The sequence below is a fragment of the Hirundo rustica genome, chromosome 3 (genome assembly GCF_015227805.2).
Source record: "Hirundo rustica isolate bHirRus1 chromosome 3, bHirRus1.pri.v3, whole genome shotgun sequence".
Taxonomy (NCBI): Eukaryota; Metazoa; Chordata; class Aves; order Passeriformes; family Hirundinidae; genus Hirundo; species Hirundo rustica.
The window spans coordinates 60,425,522-60,446,196 of record NC_053452.1 but is presented as its reverse complement, the minus strand read 5'-3'; the positions used below and the strand labels follow the sequence as shown (position 1 = coordinate 60,446,196).

The 20,675-nt window shown below is 38.9% G+C and overlaps 1 protein-coding gene across 1 annotated transcript in view; it reads left to right on the top strand.

Moving 5' to 3' along the window:
• Positions 1-4,053: 4,053 nt before the first annotated feature.
• The window catches only part of ENPP3 (ectonucleotide pyrophosphatase/phosphodiesterase 3), a 38,352-nt gene continuing 21,730 nt past the window's right edge, over positions 4,054-20,675 (top strand). Inside the window, exons 1-9 of the mRNA XM_058419689.1 lie at positions 4,054-4,141; positions 6,465-6,643; positions 10,214-10,292; positions 12,338-12,460; positions 13,760-13,885; positions 14,974-15,034; positions 16,338-16,435; positions 18,761-18,840; positions 19,395-19,514. Of these exons, the coding sequence (XP_058275672.1) occupies positions 4,054-4,141; positions 6,465-6,643; positions 10,214-10,292; positions 12,338-12,460; positions 13,760-13,885; positions 14,974-15,034; positions 16,338-16,435; positions 18,761-18,840; positions 19,395-19,514 (954 nt within the window). The remainder of the gene's footprint in view (positions 4,142-6,464; positions 6,644-10,213; positions 10,293-12,337; positions 12,461-13,759; positions 13,886-14,973; positions 15,035-16,337; positions 16,436-18,760; positions 18,841-19,394; positions 19,515-20,675) is intronic.

Genomic DNA, 20,675 nt, shown 5'->3' with positions numbered 1-20,675 from the left:
CCTTCAGATACTGACAGACATTGATTAGGTCCCTTTTTAGTTGTCACTTCTTGAAGCTGAAAAGCTCCCTCAGCCTTTCCTAGTAAGGTGCTCCAGTCCCCTAGTCATCCTCTTAGGCTTCCACTAGACCCAGTCCAGGAGCTCTATGTTGCTCTTGCCAGAACTGGACACAGGAAAATGCAATAGTATTACATTTAAAAATGAATACAATAATATTACATTAGAATCATGGAATCATTAAGGTGGGAAAAGACCTCTAAGAACATCAAGTCTGACTGCCATGACCCCAAGGGCTACATCTACACGTGTTTGAACAGTTCCAGGGATGGTGATCCCACCACTTCCTTGAGCCGTCTGTTTCAATGCCTAACCACCCTTTCAGTGGAGAATTTTTTTCCCAATATCCAATCTAAACCTCCTCCTATCTGGTAGAAAACATTTTTTTAATATATATATGTGTGTGTGTGTGTGTGTGTGTGTGTGTGTGTATGCAGAGGTTTTTATACTAAAAAGAAATGTAAAATGCTGAATCAAGAGAGTTCTAATATTTTGTGTGTGTTTGATGCTAACACAGGGTTTTCTGAGCTCTCTGTGGATGTTTGGCTGCAAACATCCAGCCAGTGCTGGTAAACAGGTACAAATTTATGTCTTCAACTGAAAAATAAAGCTGATCACCTCTCTGTCGGATCAACTAGCAAGCTGATAACTAGAGGCCTCAGAGCAGTGAAAAATTAATATTTTCAGGCTTGGAGTTGAGCAGAAAGTAGCAGAGTATGCTCATGGGGGAGATGCTCACATGGAATTGGATAAACAATTACTTGTTTTAAATGTAAACAGCTTTTGTGTAAATAGGCCTAGAAGAATACATAAACAATGAGAAATGTCATAAGTAAATTTAAGAAGTACCGCATAAGACAGTGATACATGGGGCATCAGTGCTTGCACAGCTAGCAGAGATGTGTGTTGTAGCCTTCATGCACACGATGCTTTGAAGTCAGTGTTTTCTTGTCAGCAATGGGAAATAGCTGATTAGGAAACAAATAATGCTTACATGCTTATATGTTATTTACCTACATATACATGTAATAGATGATAATTGAAAACAGAGGGGATGCAATTGAAGATCTTCTTGTGTTTGTCTTGCTCTTAGAACTGAGTTGCCCTCAGTCTTAACATGAAGTTATTTACTCTGTAAGAATTGTTCTTTTTACTCTTCATTGTATGTTTATTTAAAGAGTGTTGCACAACAATCTCACATGTCCTGTCAACACCCAGTGTCAGTACTTGTCCATCCTAGACAGACCACCTCATGTTTTATTAAAATGACAAAGGTCATTTTAATGACCTTTAATTTTAAGAGGTTATATGTCTACTCAAATTCTCTGCCAAACTCCTAATCCATTCCCACAGTGTCCCACAAGAGGACTGGAAACTGAGCCCAAAAGAAATTGCTTTACTCATCATAATGTCTTATTATTTTGAGGACCAGTCTACTGTTCATGCTTTTTTTTTTCCTGCCTTACTGTTCTGTCACACTCCTGGGCTGATTCTTATCCAATCCTAATACATACCAACATACAGTCTGTTCACTACTTTGTGCCTAATACAACTTTACCTTGATTTTAAGTCTTTAGCCAACATACATTTTAAACAGAACTTAGCATGCAGGCCTAAATCTAGCTGGTCGTAATTACTAGACAGACTCGGTCTAATCCTAGTTAGGATCCTGGTTCACAATTTATCCTAAATGCTATACTGAATTTTGAATTTTAAAACTGAACCACTCAACTATGTAATAGCCTTGAAACACAAACAGGTTCAAATGGTGATTTCTGTCTCAACATCTTGTCTAACCAGATATCATTTTAACAAAACTGAACTACCTATGATCCTGCCTTTGCATAGAAGAGAACTAGAAAGAAGGCTCTTGGCCAGGCACAAGAAGTATGAGACATAATGTAGATGATTATGATTAGATTTATTCCTAATACAGTACCTAAATATTGCCAAAGTGGTATACAGTATAAGCATGTTATAATATGTAAACATATTATAACCAGCTTGTATTATAACCAGTTAGAAATATACAGGTTTACTGTCTTTGGAGTTACCAAATGCACAATGGCAAAGCATCGAAGCACCTCTGGAGCTGCTTTAGGATTTTATCTCTTTACATGTTTGGATTTTGGTGCTTTTACTCACTTGCCCAAAAGTGAGTGTTCCTCATCTTTGGGCTGGATGTACCCTGTAGGCATCCCTTCCAGGACAGGGGGATCTGCCTGGAAGCTGCCTGCAGCCTGGGAGACCAGTTGGCCCAGTTGGCCCAGTCTCCAGCAGTACTTTAAACACTTTTGCAGGCTGGTGTGTGGCAGTCAGTCGAAATCATTACAGCTCCCTCTCTCTGAAATGCGTCATTATTGGTAACATCCAGACAGTTCCTCCTGGAATGCTCACTGGGTATTCTTATCTTAACACCATTTTCACTTGGTATTCTTATCTTAGGACAAATCATATTTACCGTCAGAGACAATTGTAAAGGAGAGGGGTGTGTGTATGGGAAAACACACTCCTAAGGACCCGACTAACTTGTCTCAGTCACACTTTGGCAGAGAATCTCATTATTGAGATGGAGCTGGGAGCAAGGGGTGCTGCCTAAGCAAAGGTCATCCTGCTTTGCCTAAGGGAGCCAAGTATCCAAGGAGAAACAGTACTCCTATTAACCCTGGAGCAACTGCACCCGGGTATGTCTGCCAAGGCATGAACCAGAATGAGACTCTGTACTGAGTAACAGAGCCACACACCTCCCCAAGAAAAGCAGAAAAGCAGCATTTGAGTGAGGATGAAATTACCTTCTTCACTCAGACACAGAAAAAGCAATGCACTTTTCAAAGTGATTGTAAATAAAATCATAATACTCTAGCAAAAACACCTTCATCACAGTGACCATTTTAATGATTGTGGGTGGCAAGAAACATTTATGAGAAAAATGGTTAAATTTTGAAATGTGTTTCTCCTGAGCGAGTGCCGTTCATTTTAGAAGATAGATAACAAATGAGTACAAAGGCATCCTAGAATTCTTGGTCTGTAGGGTCTGTCTAGTTCTTCATGGCCTTAGAGGACTTGTGGCTTCTTCGTAGTGAAAATTGAAAGTGTCTACAACACAGTGCTATTCAGAAATTACTCTCCCTATTTTCCTGACATGCTTTTAACCTGTATATGGCAGAGATGTCCTGCCTGTGTTCTTTGAAAACAACTTCTTCTTCCTGAAAGTATCAGATGAACTGAAGACGGCAGTGTAACTATGGGGGAAATGCATCTCTTTTGTACCCTCACCCTGCATTTGTGTAGTGTCAGTCTGTATGCAGAACAGTCACTCAAAGTTATGATTTAGTAATTGAGAGCAGAAAGGATAATTATTTCTTTCATCCTTATTTTTTTTAGTCATGTATTGATAATACGGATTTTTTTTAAAAAAAAAAATGTGATTTTTCTTTTGGTAGGGATGAAAATAAGTATTTTTAGCATATGAGGTCCTTGATCTTGCAACAGAAAAGTTTGGGTTCTTGGTCAATACTTTTTAAGTTTTTTACTCGAATTTTATTGGGGAGAAGTGTTCTAGAATGTCATAATTCATCATGTGGACAGTAAAGTATGTCAAGTTAGAGCAATGATTAGGTAAAAGTTGTAAAATCAGGTATGTGAGATGACATTCTCTTCATTCTAGCTGTTGCTGAGCAGTGCTTATACAGACTAAGAAACTTCTCTCTGTGTAGCATGGAGTGCACAAGAGGCTGGGAGGGGGCACAGCTGGGACATCAGACCCCAGCTGACCAAACAGACACACCAAACCACATGATGCTGTGCTCAGCAATAAAACTTTGGGCGGGGGGGGGGGGGGTGGGGGAAGAATAGGGAGTGGTCAGAGTGATGTTTTCCTTCCCAAGTAATCATGATATGTGGTGGAACTCTGCCTTCCTGGAAGTGGCTGAACACCTGCCTGCTGATGTGAGGTACCCTTCCTGTTCTTCCCTGCTTCCCGCAGCAGAGGACAGCATGAGTGGCTGTGTGGGGCTGAGCTGCCTGCCTCATATTAACCCACAAGTGCTTTTTGGCACCCATTGTGGGGCCAGGGGTGTTGAAGGTAATGACAGATTTGATAGGAATGCGCTCTACTGGATTTAGAGCTGTTACAGCTATTTGAAGTATTAATTGGCAGATTGCTGCTCTCACCGGAGGACCTGCTTACTTTGCACTATATTAGAATGGAGGGATTGTTCGTGGCTGCCATATGCTATAGTGCTTATCATCCCACTTTCCTGTGCCTGGGAACGTTTTGATAACAGCACCGGCCACATGCCCGGGCTGACAGATGGCCTGGTCACTGCTGCTGTTCCTGTACTGCTCTAGGCGTGTTGTAACGATAGTCTGAACTCAGGTTGAAAGGGGCTGTGAGCTCTGAATAACACCAGGCTGGAGCAGGTATATCCCAAAGTGTCTGTGGATATCTCCACAGTGGAGCAGTTACACCTCTGAATAATAGAATCACAGAGTCATTTACGTGTGAAATGAGTGCTAAATCCACCACTGAATCGTGTCCCTAAGCACCGCATCTAGTGTCCTTTAAATACCTGCGAGGATAGTGACTCAGCTATGCCCCAACACTTGACAGTACTTTTGAAGAAGAAAGTTTTCCTAGGAGCAACTTGAGGCTTTTTCCTCTTGTTCTGTTGTTACCTGGAAGAAGAAGCCCACTTGGCTACAACCTCCTTTCTGTAGCTGCACACTGATAAAGTTCCTTCCTAAGCCTTCTTTTCTCCAGGTTAGGCACCCCCAGTTCCCTCAGCCATTTCTCATAAGACTTGTGCTCCAGACCCTTCCCCAGCTCCATTACCCTGCTCTGGACACACTCCAGCACCTCAAAGTCTTTCTTGCAGTGAGGGGACCAAAACTGGACCCACTCGAGGTGTGACTTCACCAGTGCTGGGTACAGGGCGATGATCACTGCCCTGGTGCTGCTGGCCATTCTATTGCTGATCCTGGCCGGGATGCCATTGGCCTTCTTGGCCACCTGGACACACGCTGGCTCATATCCAGCTGCTGTTGACCAACACCCCAAGGTCCTCTTCTGCAGAGCAACTTTTCAACCAAGGGAAAGCCTGTGACCTGGGAGTCTGTGCCAGCATGGTAAGAGGAGGAGTTAATTAAGGAACCTTATAGACTTGTTCAAGGGGCCCAGGTGTGGAAATTGAAATGGATGCAATATTTAAGTATTGTAACTCATTGTTTGAGTTGTGTGTTATTATATGGGAAGCGCTATAGCAGAAGCCACCTGAGCAGAGGGCAAGCCTCACAAGAATCCCTATTGGTTTGACCCAACCTGAATAGGTTTTGGCAACCAGTAGCTCCACACAGCACACCTCCTGTCCTGAGCAATCACCAGCTATGGAAGAAGGGATCTCAATGGGTATTTTATGGACATTTTACAGGGGTTTCCCATAGAGTAAGGGAGTGATATCTGTCTGCAAATTAAAGGATGATCATGTGCGTGTGTGTATGATTAATGGGGAGGTACTGGATAATGTGGGACTTGAGCATGACACAAATTGTATTGAATAGAGAAATTGTACTAATTTGGTTGCAGCAGAGTTGATTTTCTTCATATCAGCTTGTATAGTATCATGGTTTGAATTTTTTTAAATATATAATTATAAACATTATAAATTTCATTATTATAATCACAGCTCATGCAATGCTCATTTAGAATTTAGAATCAGGTCAATATCTGAATGATTACACATTCATAGTCCTAGTAGGCTATGAAGGTAGATTTTCATAACAGCTGATCCTTCCAGCCACCAAGTGGAAAAAACAATAGATTTTAAATTGTACTTAACAAAACTTTTTTTTTTTAATTGATTTTGATTTGGCTGTATAGAATTTGTTTCTAATTAGCACAGTTATAACTACTGGGAAAAAAAAAAAAAAAAAACCAGTGTAAGAAGCGGAAAAAAGTTGAGACAAAGATGGACTGAAACTAGCAGGGAGGAATCCTCTGATGTTAAATGAGGAAACTGATCTGAAAACATAGGCGTGACACAGAAGAGAAGTAAAAAACCGCCTCCTTTCATATTGGTTTCGTATATTTAACACTTTCTTTGAGGGTAAATTCTCAGAGGATGACAAGCTTTTAACCAAATACTTGAGTACTTGAGTATTTTTGCATTTTATTGCTTAGCAACATTTGAATTCTAATCTCAAGTGTTTGCCTAATGCCGTTCTTATCTTGAGAAGTCAGGTTCCCCGAAGCTGATAATGCTTTTTCAGCCTTTGACCTTTCAGAGTAGTTTTCCTGCTTGCTTTGGCTTCTTGCAAAGCTAGCACAGATGCAAAACCTGAGGTCTCATAAAAAGTTCTTTGAGCAAAGTACTAGAACTCTTGAAGGAGAAGTAGCATCTAACTCACAGCTAACACAGCTGGGGAGGCTGAGGAAGGCAGAAGACACAGAAGAGAGGCAGATCTCGACAAAATGGAGCTTGGGGATGGTATAACCAAGAATTACAGGGGATATTCGGAGGAGATGTCTTTACAACCAGAAGAATATGTGAAGAAAAAAACCGTCTTGAAATACAAAGTCATCTGTGCTGTAAGTAGGTCCTGCTCTTCAGGGCTGCTCGTTCAACACTTCTTAAATCTGCAGGATTGTTTGAAGTTTCATTGTATCAGTAAATCATTCAAGGTAGCTTAGTAGTTGTTAGATAATATTTTACTGCATGAGTGTGTCACCGAAACTGCACTAGCTTCACTGGCACATTTCTAAAGTTCTGGTAGCTATGAAGCAATTTTTTTTATTGGCAGTTTCTGTAGTACTCCATTAACCTGATAATTCTTTTGCGTAGTGAAGACATTGCTTCAATACTTTATTTTAGATATTGTCTTAAAACAGATGTGTTTGTGGTCAAAGCAACCACACTTTCTTTTTGCTTATTTTTTTACTGTCATTAATAAAACAGAACCTGTAGGCAAGTCATTGGCAAAAAACACTAATGGGAAAAGCCTAATGTAACATATTGTACGGTAGTGTCAGTCCCATATCTCAAATATCATGCCAACTCTTTATGTCTTCCCTGAGGCTTTAAGAGCTATGTAGCTTCCTTGTACAATAAATAAAGTGTAGGCTTTTTGTCAAGTTTTTAAAATATTCTTTTGTGTCTTCTGTTTGTGACCAGAATAGAAACAAACATTAAATATGTGTATATGTTTGCACAAGCTCTTGCATTTGTAAATTGAAATTTAGAGAAAATTACAGATACTGATTTTTTAAATTCTTGCAACCTAATTTTAAATCAGCCCTATGAAAAAGAGAGTCAAGCTACTGTACTTTTCAGTTCTATGTCATCAGAAAAATTTCACATAGTGCAATTTCCTATTTAATGCTGCATTGTGCAAAGTTTGCGTAAAATAGGAGGGAAATACTGGAAATGGTGAAAAAAGAAGATGAAATAGCAGATATGTTTTTCCTAAAGTCATCAGTTAAAAATGAGTCACGAGAAACAAAGTGGGAAAATTGCATAACTATACAGGAAAGTAAATTATACCTTCAAGAGGTACTTGGAAGAATAAAATGAGAAATTTAAGTATCCTAAAACATATTCATTCTTTTAGATGCACTAGTTTTCAAATGACTGCCTGTACAAAACCCAAAATCTATAAATTGGAGGTGCAAACTGTTAATATTCCACATAACTCATTTTTTTTATAAATCCAATGCATGAAATACTTTCTTGGCAACCTTTTCCTGCAAGCTGAGGCAGAGAATTGTATACTCACAAATAGGAGTCAGAATGTCCAGTAAATCCCAGAGCATATGCTCTGAGAACAACTTTTCTATGAATAAGTCATTGTAATCCTGAATTTAGTCATAGAAGTTTGCTGTGGAAAGCCTTAGGATTTGAAAAGGTGCTACCGATGTTATTTTCTTAAGAATCAGTGTCCTCAAATCAAGGGTGCTTGTGTAAGCATTATAATAAATGCAATATCTTATCTGTATACCTGATAGGAGTTTTTGGGTTTTACTTCAGCTGTCTCATTATTTGAAGAAGTGGAAATGTTTGTTGCTGTAATAGCTGTACTTTAATTTGTACTTCAATTTAGTATCATCTATTTATTACAAATGTGAGTTTTAGTCAAAATGAAGGGTAAACCCACAGCGTCTTTAAGGTGAAAAGTACATGCCCTGGTCATTAGGCTTATCTGTGCTCCATGAAACATGACCTGTTAGGTGAGCTTGGCAGTGTTATCCTCCCTGCCAAGAAAGTGTGGCTGCTGGTCTAGCCCAAAAGAACACCCCAACACCTTTATTCTCAGACTCTGCTGACTGGATGTAGGATTAAACTGCTGCCTTCACACCTGAGGTCTCTCTTCAAGGGGCTTCAGCATTTCTGCCGGTTTGGGCAATCTTTCCACACATCCTCACTTCACCTGTCTCTCTCATCCAGTTCTGTCATCAATTCCATTTCCACTCCTTTTGAGGCACATCTGTACAAAAACCTGTGAGGAAGTAGCAGGAAGAAAGTAAAGGTGAGGAAAGGAAAAAGTGCGAAGGAAGTAACTATGGCATTGCTAGTGTTTGGCGTTGCCTGAGAAATAAATCAGTTTTACACCCGCACCTTAGAATTGAGCAGTTCTGCCCAGCCACCTGCAAGGCAGGACAGGCAGCAGCAAAGATCAGGGGATGCACGTGCAGTTGTTCTCGGTTCCTTAAAATTGCTGTAGTCCCAGATAAGAGGATCCATTACAATAACGCTGAGCTCGAGAACAACCCTCTCTCATTCTACTTTATTTTCAACCCTAGTATTTCCAGGAATCAGTCAGCTGAATCCTGGAAATGGCAGAAGAAAAAAGAAAGCTCTGAGGCCAAAGTGGGACATAAACTGGGCTGGTTCACGGTGATTTTTTTCTGTGATATGCGTTTTCTTTCCCATGATTATCTTAGTGAAGAGGAAAGTGCATACATCACAAAATACTGTGAGAGAGTTGTCACCTTTGACTGCACCTTTCAATCAGCACGAATTGCCATTTGTCTTTGATGTCTGTTGAGCTGATAGAGGCTTCCGCAGCTCTGCCCCAGTCTCCCAAAAGTTATGCTGCTTTCTGTTGCAGAGCTTCCTTGTGTTGTTAGTCTCTTTCCAATTTCCTCTAACTTTAGTAACAGGGTGACTTAAAAGGAACTGGCACATGGGTGAAAATTTTACACTTGCAGCCTCAATCCAGCTAAATCTCTTAAGAAATCCTTGTGATCATATCAGGTGTGAAAAACGCTAATCACTTGTTATAAAATTTTAAAAGTTTAATGGTAAATAAGATGGTTATAAAAATAGAATTTGAGTAAAAAATTGAACAATTTTAGAGTTAGGACAATACGAGACAATAAAAAACAAAGTTACAGACGTCTGGGTGCCTCTCCGAGCAAAAATGCTCCGAAGAAGGGCCTCTGCTAACAAAGGACCATCTCTTAAAAGCAATAGCCTGTTGAATATTCATATATTTCATACATGATGCATAAACTCTATTTAAACAAAGAACCGTCTCTGGTTAGTATCACTTTTTTTTTCCTTTAATCTCTGTGGCATTCTCAAGGCTGAGAGAGGCAGGAGGAGTTGGTTTCTTCTGATAAGGAAGTAGGAGATTCTTTTTTTCTCTGAAAGATTTACGTTTTCCTGTGGTTGGTACATAAAAACTACATTTTAACTACAAAACTTCATTTACTATACTATCAAAATATTAATACAACACCAACAATTAACACAACACAACACATATAGTAAATATCTTGTGTAGAGCCATATAATATGCACTTTTCACATCAGGTAAACACAGAAGATAAATACCTTTATTTGTACAGATAAAGCATATGCAAATCAGATAAACATACTGATTACTTCCTACTACCTTTTCTCCAGCAAAGATATCCTCAATTACAACAGTACAACTGGTCATTAGGGTAAAAGTGCAGCATTAGGACCTCGGCTTCTAAGGTTACAATTATCGTGCTTGTCCTGTCTTCAGGCTCGATTTTTTGATGAAAAACTTCAGAGAAATGATTAGTTCTTAAGAAATCATGCATTCCTAGAATATTAATAATAGAGTTAATTTCTAATAAACATAACAATTTATCACAGTTGTGAACATGAGTTTCCCTGTGTCTGTGTGACAGGTTCTGCTGTGTGCTTTGGTGGTTGTATCCCTGGGACTGGGTTTAGGACTAGGACTCAACCGTGGAATCCAGGAGCAAGGTATGTTTATGATACTTTCAGCATAATTGCCAACGACCTGGATCTGATAAAGGCTTTCAGCAAAGGCTCTTTTATAGTGTAATGTAAACGATCTGTGAAAAGTCACCACCTGTGAAAATAAAGCTCTTGCATTTTTCGAGCTTGATTGTATAAAAACTGAACACTCACAATCTATACTTGAAAAACCTATCCTAAACCACCAAATACCTTGCTGAATCTTTTCAAAAGTGTGAAACCTAGTTCACAGCACATTTTATTACATTAACACTTCCAGAAATTTTGAGATAAGTGTTATCTTATTACATATAATTATTGCAATTACTTGAACACTATTCTGTGAAAGAAATATCATTAGATCACCTTCAGGGCTCATGTTTTGAGTATATTTGGCATTGTTCAGATAGTTGATGCTAAAACGGATTATGAATATTCTTTGAGAACTTGAGTTTCTGTAAAGCTACACTGAAAAGTGAGTAATGGCTTGATTTGGTGGAATGGTATTTCTTAGTTAGAAAGACAAAGTAATGTTTTGATGTCAGGGGGTCAATCTAGGTGAGAACAAACAAATGCAACACACTGTGAATTAAATAAAACACTTCCTTTAGCATCAAAACAATAGTAATCCCACACTGGAGGAGTTCAGAGAAGCACGGTCTCTCATTGCTAATCAACACATACTGTACTTGTTTACCTAGTAGCTCATCAAGTCTTAGACCCTTCTGAAGACTTTCAGTAGCATGGACCCTAGCAAAGAAGATGAAATGGAACCATATGTGGTTTTTGCTAATTTGAAAATCATTTTAGCTCTGCACAGGCTCTACAAAGTGGATACTAAAGCCCAAATTTGTCGGCAGTGCATCCTGCAAAAGCATGACCTTTGTGGTAACCCTTGTGGTAGAATTGCTCCATCAAGCCTGAGTAGATAGTTATACCTATTCCTGTTTAACGGCGTGACTGGAGAAGAAAGCTGGAAATGGAGGGGCTCAGCAGGGTTCAAACAATATTTCTGGAGTATAGAGAATGTGGATGTGGTGTTGAGGCTGGCGTGGAACTACAGGTCATCTTTGAAGATTTGGCGTTGTCTTTAGGAGACCCAGAGCTCTCCCTTCACCCTTCTTGAAGGTGTCAGAGCTGTGCCAAGGAGTATGTCTCAACTTCCAGCACCAGGCCCCTCATTTGGACCCTTTTCTTTGTTTTAATGAAAGCAGCCAAACCTACAGATTTTTAAGGGACATTGTAACGATAAGGTAGCAGAGATATTGCCAGAGTCCTGAGTGCACCAATAAGCTTTGTGGATTGTGTCCAGAAGGCTTTTGAAAGTCTCCAGGAAAGGAGATTCTCCTGGGCTGTCCCCACCCTGCCTAGGGCCCAGCACTGTCCCAACAGGGATGGCCTCCAGCTCCCCACAGCCTTGTCCTGCCTGGCCATGAATCCTGCTGAGCCAGGCCCACCCACGGGCCAACAGCCTGGCCTTGACCCATCCCTGTGGTCAGGGAGATGCCCGGTGCCTGGTGTGGGGCTGCCCTGCTCCAGGCTGCCGTGGTGGGCTGGGTCCTGATTGCTGGTCCCTGCCCAGCTGCCCCTGGGGAGCCCCCATGGCTCTGGTACCCAGCCCTGAGGGAGCTCCTGTCCCATGCAGGTATGTTACAGGACACCCAAAGTGGGAATCACTCTTCCTCTTTTATTTCAGACCGAGAAACAAGCAGGGGAGATGCCAGTCCCCTCTTTCTCCCGCTGGCAGTGCGGGCCACCCTGGCATTGCCACCTGTGCCAGTGGTCCTGCAGAGGAGGAAGTGTTTCTTTCTGCTGCAGAAGCAGCCCTGCTCTGGGCCAGCACGGTCCCAACAGCTGTCAGACCTTCAGCTCCCACAGGGATTCCTACAGCCTTGCTTCCACCATGTTGGCCCATGTGCTAGTGACCTTATTGGAAAATGGCTAGGGAATCAGATTTGGGAAATTATTCAGCACATACCCATGGTCTGTTTAACTGGCCCACCTGGAACAGGGTTACCTGAGCACTCAGCCTCATTGCCTTCTCCCTACAGTCAGCTGCAGACACAAGTGCAATGAGCCACACGGGAAAGGTGTGCCCGGCTGCCAGTGTGACAGCGGCTGCAAGGAGCGTCAGGACTGCTGCTGGGACTATGAGGACACCTGTGTGACGCCAAGTAAGTTCCCTTCCAGGCAGTGCTCTCTGGTGTCCATTTTATTTTGAATTTGTTTCTGGGTGTGACTGTAACAAAGAATGGGTAATTCTCCTGTTTATGCAGATCTGCAGAAGTCATGCCACATTTTCTAGGGAGGGAAATATGACAAAAATCACAAAGTCACAGAATAGTTAAGGTTGGAATGGACTACTGGAGATCATCTAGTCCAACCTCCCTGCTTGTATAAGATCCTAGAGCACACTGCTGAGGCTTGTGTCCAGATGGCTTTTGAATGTCTCCAGAAAAGAAGATTCCACAACTTCTCTGGGCAACCTTTCCAGTGCTCCATCACCCATAAGTAAAGTTATTCTTCCTGTTCAGGTGGATGTGGCAGAGTCAAGCTGCCTCTGTAATCAGATGGCTAGAGAGCTGTAACTTGGTGACCTGGCAAGACACAAAATTTTCTTACATCTTTCTCAGATCTCTGCATTTTTGTCCCTTATGGATAACCAAAGCATTTTCCATGCATATTTCATGGCACATATAAAGGTGAAGATGAGCATGAGCAGAAATAATGGGTTATCTTTAAGCAGGGCTCTTGAATCAACCCTGTTGTGCCGGTACCTCTTGCACATTTAAAATTAAGGGGGTGTTTCCCAGTCAGTTGTGTTCTCCATCCTCTTGCAGGCTTTGGTGGGTGCCTGGGACTGGAGGAGTCCACTTGTGTTCCAGGGGAATAGCCTGGTTCTGCATTGAGGCAAGGTTCCTCTCCAGTTACTGTCTCTGCTTTCCCAGCAGTTGCTCAGATATTTCTTCATCCTTATTGCTTTTCCTGCCCACTTCAGCCTTTATTTCTCTCTTTTTTTTTTTGTCTCTGATGGAAGTCATGTGCAAGAGCATGAAAGAGATCAGTTTGCTTCTCTTTCTCCTCTGTAAAAGGAATATGAAGGTGTTTTTTTGTTGTTGTTTTGTTTTGTTTTGTTTTGTTTTCCTAGATCTTTTTGGAAAGATGGAAGGTATTGAGGAAGATGACTCTGGGGGCACCTTTGTAAAAGAAATTACTTCATGACTGTGTTACCATTCAATGGCCAAAGAAATAGGCTTTTTGTGTTAAATGAAATCTTGAGTTTTCTTTCCACAGCAAACTTCTATATACTCCTTCTGTATACTATACTTCTATATATACTCAAACAGTATATATAAGTAGCATTTCTTTTTCTTTACCTTTGGAGGTATACCTTTGTTTGGAGGATTTCCATGCAAAGAAGTTCACACGAGGTTTTGTGAACTGAATCATAATTCTTTTCTTTGGATTTTCAGCCCGATCTTGGAAGTGCACTAATTTCCGATGTGGTGAGACAAGAATACCTGGAAGTTACTGTTCTTGTTCTGATGACTGCTTGCAGAAAAAAGACTGCTGTGTAAATTACTACAGCATTTGCAAAGGTATATCAAAAGTCAAAAAGTTTTACATATAAATTATTCTATGAAATAGATGGGCAAATATTGAAAATATAAAGACAGGTGAATTTGTCTCACAAGACCAGAGTCTGACTGGCATTTTGAAAAATTAATACGTTTTGAGCTGAAGCTTTTGGTATTTTAGACTGTGGAAAAGACTGTTTCTGCAGAACACTGTGAACTGTGTCATTCATGAGAAAGACAGAATGATTTAGATATTGCAGAAGTCCCCCCACACGAGGGGACTTTGCATTGTTTCCTTTTTTTTTTTTTTTTTTTAATCCCCCCCAAAATAGATGGAGACAAGCTGAAGTATATGTTGTAGTAGTCATCCCTAATTTAAAATTTCCCATCCTTTTTATTAGAAATCTGGTTTTAGATTGGATTTTTAACTTTTTATTTATTTTTGAATATCTTTGTTCATGGCTGATTGTTTCATACTGGCTCCAGCTAAACACATAAATAATAGCACAGGTATAATTCTGTTACAGGAGTGACACTTGATGAGTATGCTGGTGACATGGTATCTGTTATCAGAATTCCTTTATGCTGTGGAAAGGGATAAATTTAAGTCGTCTCCTGCAAAATTATATTTGTTACCTAAATGCAGATTAAAGCTAAAAGGAGTTAAACCACAACATACAGAGAGAAAAGAAGTGCTAAAGGGACCCCTGGACTTGTCTTTAAGTGTGTCAATGGTACCCAGAAATAAAAAGGAATAAATAGCCAAGTGTGGATAGGATACAGTTTGAATATTTTTTGTTTAAAATCCAATAAAAGGCTAAGCTTTCATAGTGTTTTCTTCTTCATTTTGCTTGATTGCTTTTCTGTGTAATTTATGTGCTTTGTTTTTAACTTACAGTTGTGAGCACTAGTCCTTTCTGGGTTTGAGGGCCTAATACGTTGCACCAAATTGTTTCTAAAGTAAAGGTGTCTTTAGCCCTACATTTCTGTTGAAGCAGAAAATGTTACAAGAAGGGCTTTAAAAAGATCACCCTATAGTTGCTTTTTTGCTGGTGGGGAGGACTTAGTGCTAACTCAGGGTTTTTTGTGTTTTTTTTTTTTTCTTTTAGGTGAAACATCTTGGGTAGAAGAACCCTGTGTGTCAATGGAGACTCCTCAATGTCCACCTGGGTAGGATAAAGGAATTTGTCTTCTTAGCAGATAAAATGTTTGCAATGATCAGAAATACTTCGGTGTCCTGAAACAGGTTTTCATATTTACAGAGAGTAAAGTCCTTGCCCTGAGGAATATTCTGTAGAAGTGATTTGTGGCTAGGAATGTTTGTTCTTTTTAAAACCTTTGTCATGTTTTTGCACATTCATTGATCATTTACAGTTTAGAGAGGAGTACAGGAGTTCAAATTCAGATTGAAATTCAGATTGCAGACCTGGAAAATTGTTAGAGTTATCTCAAGGTTCATTTGTCACAAATTGTTCATAGTCCATTTTATGTTACCATATTGTATCTTTAACAATTCAGAAAAGTCACCTTATGCAGTCTGTAATAAAAGTTAGAATCTGTAATTACGATTCTTTCGGCATGAAGGTTGTTTGGTGTTGTGGTTTTTGTTGTTTTTTTTTTTTTTTTCCCTGCCAGTTATTTGCAGGAAGAAAGGTGTATTTAAAAGGAAACTATGAAGTAGCTGCATATCTACAAATGCTGAAAAAATTTTGCTATTTGTGCAGTATTTCAGAATCATAGGTAGGGGCTAGGCAGAAACACCATTTAAAAAGGTGTCCTTAAGAAAGATGAATTGATTTCTGGTTCTTGTTATGGTATTTGTGATGTTATCCATAATTTTATTTTACTATCAATTCAGTTTATTGTAACAGTAAGACCATTAGCATTGTGACTTCTTTGTGGGCTCCTGCATGCACCTCCCATATACCATATACCATTTAGGTATAAAAGTACACTTTTTAGGTTAACAAATAACTTGCTTAATTAGCACAGTTTCATAGGCTAAAGCTTGGAAAGTAGTGGAGGGGGGTTTCTATAAGTGCTACAAACAGCATTGCAATATAAAGATCCATTTAATTTCAGATTCAAATCAGTAACCTCTCTTATGCAGACTGTTTTTATGCAAACTATCGATGCTAGTGTGCTTCTGTATTTTGGAAAGACCACTGTTAATAAGAAGCAAACTGGGTTAGTGATTACAGCCTGATGTCAATATGTAACTTTTTTTTTTAATATTATTACTGAAGGGATTACTTGCATTTTGTTCCTCCAGTGTTTCTTTCTTACCAGAAGGATTGTACATTTGCTCTCAATATTGAACTATTTCTTTGTCTCACGCTGTGTTATTAATTCTGGGATGCACATGTATATTCTAGATCCTGCTCATAAAAGCTAAATTTATATTGTTAGAAATCTTAATAAGTCACCAGCTCCCCAAACTTCTTTATGATGATAAACTTATATTTTCTTCTAGATTTACTCTCCCACCACTTATCCTTTTTTCAATGGATGGGTTTAGAGCAGAATATTTGGAAACCTGGGGTCCTTTGCTGCCAAATATTGAAAAATTCAGTAAGTTACCAAGGGTGCTTTGATTGTTTCCTTTAAAAGTCTGCATGCAATCTGTCTGGTCCTTTTTGCTACTGTCATGCATATGTGTCACTTAGCAATAAAAAAATCACAAATCAGTTCTCTCTCATCAGTTGTATATTTTCATTATTCTATGTTCTGCATTACTTCTTGTATTTGCACAGCAAACATGACCTTTTGTTTGTTTTTAATGAGACCTCTAAAATTGGTCAGCAGGTTTTTTTTTAAATACATTAATAATTTGAAATATACATTAAAATACAGTTAAAAACTGAGAAAAAGTTCCAGATAAGGATTTCCTGCACTCTCAGTACTGAATTAAAAAATACATAGCTGATAAGGAGTTGAACATTAAAGTATAATATATTGAGGTTTTGGGAAATTTTTCTTTCTTTTCAAGATGTTAGTACGTTGATGTTATTGCTCAAGTTACCATTTTCCATATTTCTGAATATTGTGAGGAAGAGTAAGTTGAAGATCTTTAGCTTGTGCTTTAAAGCTCTCTAAAAAGTGAGACCATTAGTACACACTTGGTTAAAATCCCTGAATATTTTAGAACTCAGATCTCCAGACACTTCGTACCTGTACAAAATATCTCCATATTTAATAAATTCTTCTCAGCAGCAATAGTCTAAATTGACAGTGTTTGTATCAGTTCTGTGTATATTACATTATGTTTCTATTGTGGTCATTTGAAAATTTCACATGTATGTGTGTTATGAAGTGCTACATTTTACCAAACAGTTAAAAATCTTGTTTGTGGATAATGAGGGTATCCAGAAACCTGAGCTTGAACTAATGTGCAAACCTGACTTCTCGGGCTAGTCGTTTATTCTCTGATGTCATTCTGACTGGAAGGAACTTGAATCAGTGAAGAAGTCATGAATGCTGAAGTCAGTAGTCAGTTCCAGTCTTTTGAAACAAGGTGAAAAGGAAATGCCAAACTGGCAAAACGAATGAATACCATTCTATGTCTATGTTTCCAAGAAATCCTTTGAAACAAGACCTGATCTAATTCAGCATTGCTCATATTTGTGGTCAATTTGAGCAATTGTTTATGCACATTCTTATATTTCTCAGAAAACTACAGGAAAGGGAAATTTCTTTCTTTGCAAACGGAAAAAAATGTAATGCTGATTTGTACCATAAAATCTTTCCTCTCCTTTAACCTAGAACTTTCAGTAAAGGTAATCAAGCTTATAGAATATGTACACTATGAATACAGATCCTTTATTGTGCAAGAGAAATCCATAGAAAATTTTGCTGATTTTCTCATGTCTTTCAATTATTCAATTATTCATCCATTCTTCAAAGAGTCTTTAAGTTTTTGTTGTTTTTTTTTTTTTTTTTTTTCTCTGTATCACACTGTAACAGTTTTGCTGAAAATTTTCACACTTTCATTGTTTTGGTTGCTTAGTTAAAATCATCTGTTCTTTGACTGAAATGTTCTACATCAATTAATAAAGTGTGTTTGAGCACAAATGAAATAATCATCTGTGTCACCGAGACACAAAGCAGTCACACGCAGACAAGAGATTTTCTCAAGGCAGAGGTCCTTCCGATTCCAGCTCACAGCTGAGAGAGCCGAGAGAAGGAAGAGACCCCTTTGTTTATTTTTTTACTTTTTATACATTTCTAGGTCTAGCAGAAGATTGGCTTTTTGGGGTTTCCACCCCTCAGCCTCAGTGGCCAGACCAATTGTCAGTTACAATTGTTTTCAGGTTAGAAATATACAAACAAAGGACAGAAAATGAAAAACAAAAGATTTGTTTATGTTACATCTGTGGGAAAGGTAGAAAACTGCTCTAATATTGTACAGTAACTAAAAGATCTGACTCCATTTATAAAATTCAAAAGGCTAATAAAAAAACTCAGAAAAACCAGGGTAACACATCTGTTTAGAGCTTAATATAGAACTTTGTCCATATGAGTTGTCCATGTAGAAACATGTATAGCTAGGCCGATTTGGATCTCAGAAGTATCTGAGAAATTTACTTAGATTGGCAAACAGGATGGAGGAGGAACATCTGAGGGCCAGACGGAATCATTTAAGATTTCTCAAAAGACCTTAGGCTGTAGGTTTTAGGTAGCTGAATTGAGCATCCAGGTCCACTGGCTGCAGTGGGACAGTAGGCTTAGCTCACAAGGAGAAGGCAGATTGTATGAGTATTGTTTTGGAGTGACATTTCTCTGTCTAAAACCACAGCACCTGATTGTGGTGATTTTTGTTTGTTTTTAAGACTGTTAGTTTTCAATTTAAAAAAAAAAATATAAGAAAATGTTTATTAATACCCTGATCTGTTGCAGAAACATGTGGCACACATTCAAAATACATGAGAGCTGTTTACCCCACAAAAACCTTCCCAAACCACTACACTATTGTTACGGTAAGTGAGAATTTTTGGTTTTCCTTTTCATTATCTGGATAACACAGAAAGGATTTTGTGGTGCTTGTCTTTTTCTGGGACATGGGAACTCATGCTATAGATATAAGAGAGAGATAGAGATGCTGAGATGATACATACAGGCATGACCTGTGTGGCTGTACATGTTGTGCTCTCTGTCCCTGGCCTGTGAGCCAGTCATTCCTGATCCTTGTAGGTTTGATTGGGCATGGGTGAGCCTGGGTGAGGTCACAGCCGTTTGATGATAGCGTTTCTTAGGGTGGGTTTGGCAGCTGATGTACAGCCACCTGACATGCAGGGTACTTAAAGTAATAGCACATCAGGTTTTAATTGGGCTGGGAAGAAAATATGGAAAAGGGAATTTGATGGGGACACAATTCATTGGCAGGAGCATCATCTGCTTGAATTAGGAAAGCGTTCTGTTTCTAAGAAAAGAGTCCTTTAAAAATTGCAACACTGTAGCAGTGTGCATTGAAACATAGTTTAGGGTACATTTCTGGAATAAGCATTTTATTTTGTTTATTCTCTTTTTACAGGGATTGTATCCAGAATCTCATGGTATCATTGACAACAACATGTATGATGTACACTTGAATGCGCATTTCTCACTTTCAGGGGAGGAAAAATTCAAACCTGCCTGGTGGAAAGGGCAACCAGTAGGTTTGTTTGTCATACGGTATTCATGTCCAGAGTGGTTTGTGTCATATGATTAAAAAAAAGCAAAATGGGAATAAAATTAAAAACTGTCCAATATATTTGCAGAAAGTACTAGATAACCTGTAGGCTTCATATTATAGGCTGCCTACAAAATAGTTTGCTTGTTATGAAAGTAAAAGGACTCTTAAAATGTTAATTCTGAGACTTAAAATGTTCACTTGATGTGGCAGTTACTAAAAAAAGACTGAAATATTTAATCTAGTACTGGAATGGATTTTTTGCCACAAGGGGCCACAGTACATTTTCAGGTTTTGATTTTGGAGTATTTTTTTTACTTGTCTTTTGCTGACTTGCTACAAAATAAAATTAGTTTCCAAATTACATCTATTTACATGTATATATTTGCAAATATCCAGGCATTTAAAAGCAAGGGAAGAAGTGGCAAATAGCTTAATTTCTGGGAGGGGGGGGAAAAAAAAAAGTCAATTATATATAACATATAGTACATTTCATAACAAACCCGAATTGTACCTATGGTTGTGATTAATATTATTTTCCTAGAAACATCAAGCTCTAACAATGGTGCTGAAAAAACCCAAAATATATGCAATGTGTATTATACTTACTTAACATGCATTTATATATGTGTGTCTGTGTCTGTGTAGTAATGTTTAAAATATACTGAAATACCAAGATTTTGGTGCATTTTTTTTCCCGCCAAAGGATTCCATCAGGCTTGTAACACAGCTATAGCTGCACTTTTTAGGATTATTAGAAATATACCTTCTTACAATCATATAATTAGAATCTATATCTGAAACAGAAATAGATACAAAATGGAACTAATACAATAGAATGTTTCAGTTGTAATGGACTTACAGTTATCATCTAGTCTAGCTGCCTGACCCACTCAGGGCTGGCCAAATATTAGATCACATTTTTATATGTGTTCTCCAAATGCCTCATAAACACTGACAGGCATAGGGCAGCAACAACCTCTTTAGGATGCCTGTTCCAGTGTTTGACACTATATGCATTATAAAATGTTTCCTAATGTCAAGTCTGAAAATCCTTGGTAGGCATCTTCTTCCATCTTCACGATCCTGGGGTTTGCCACAGGAAAAAGGATCACTGCCCATTGCCATTTATGGAAATACTTA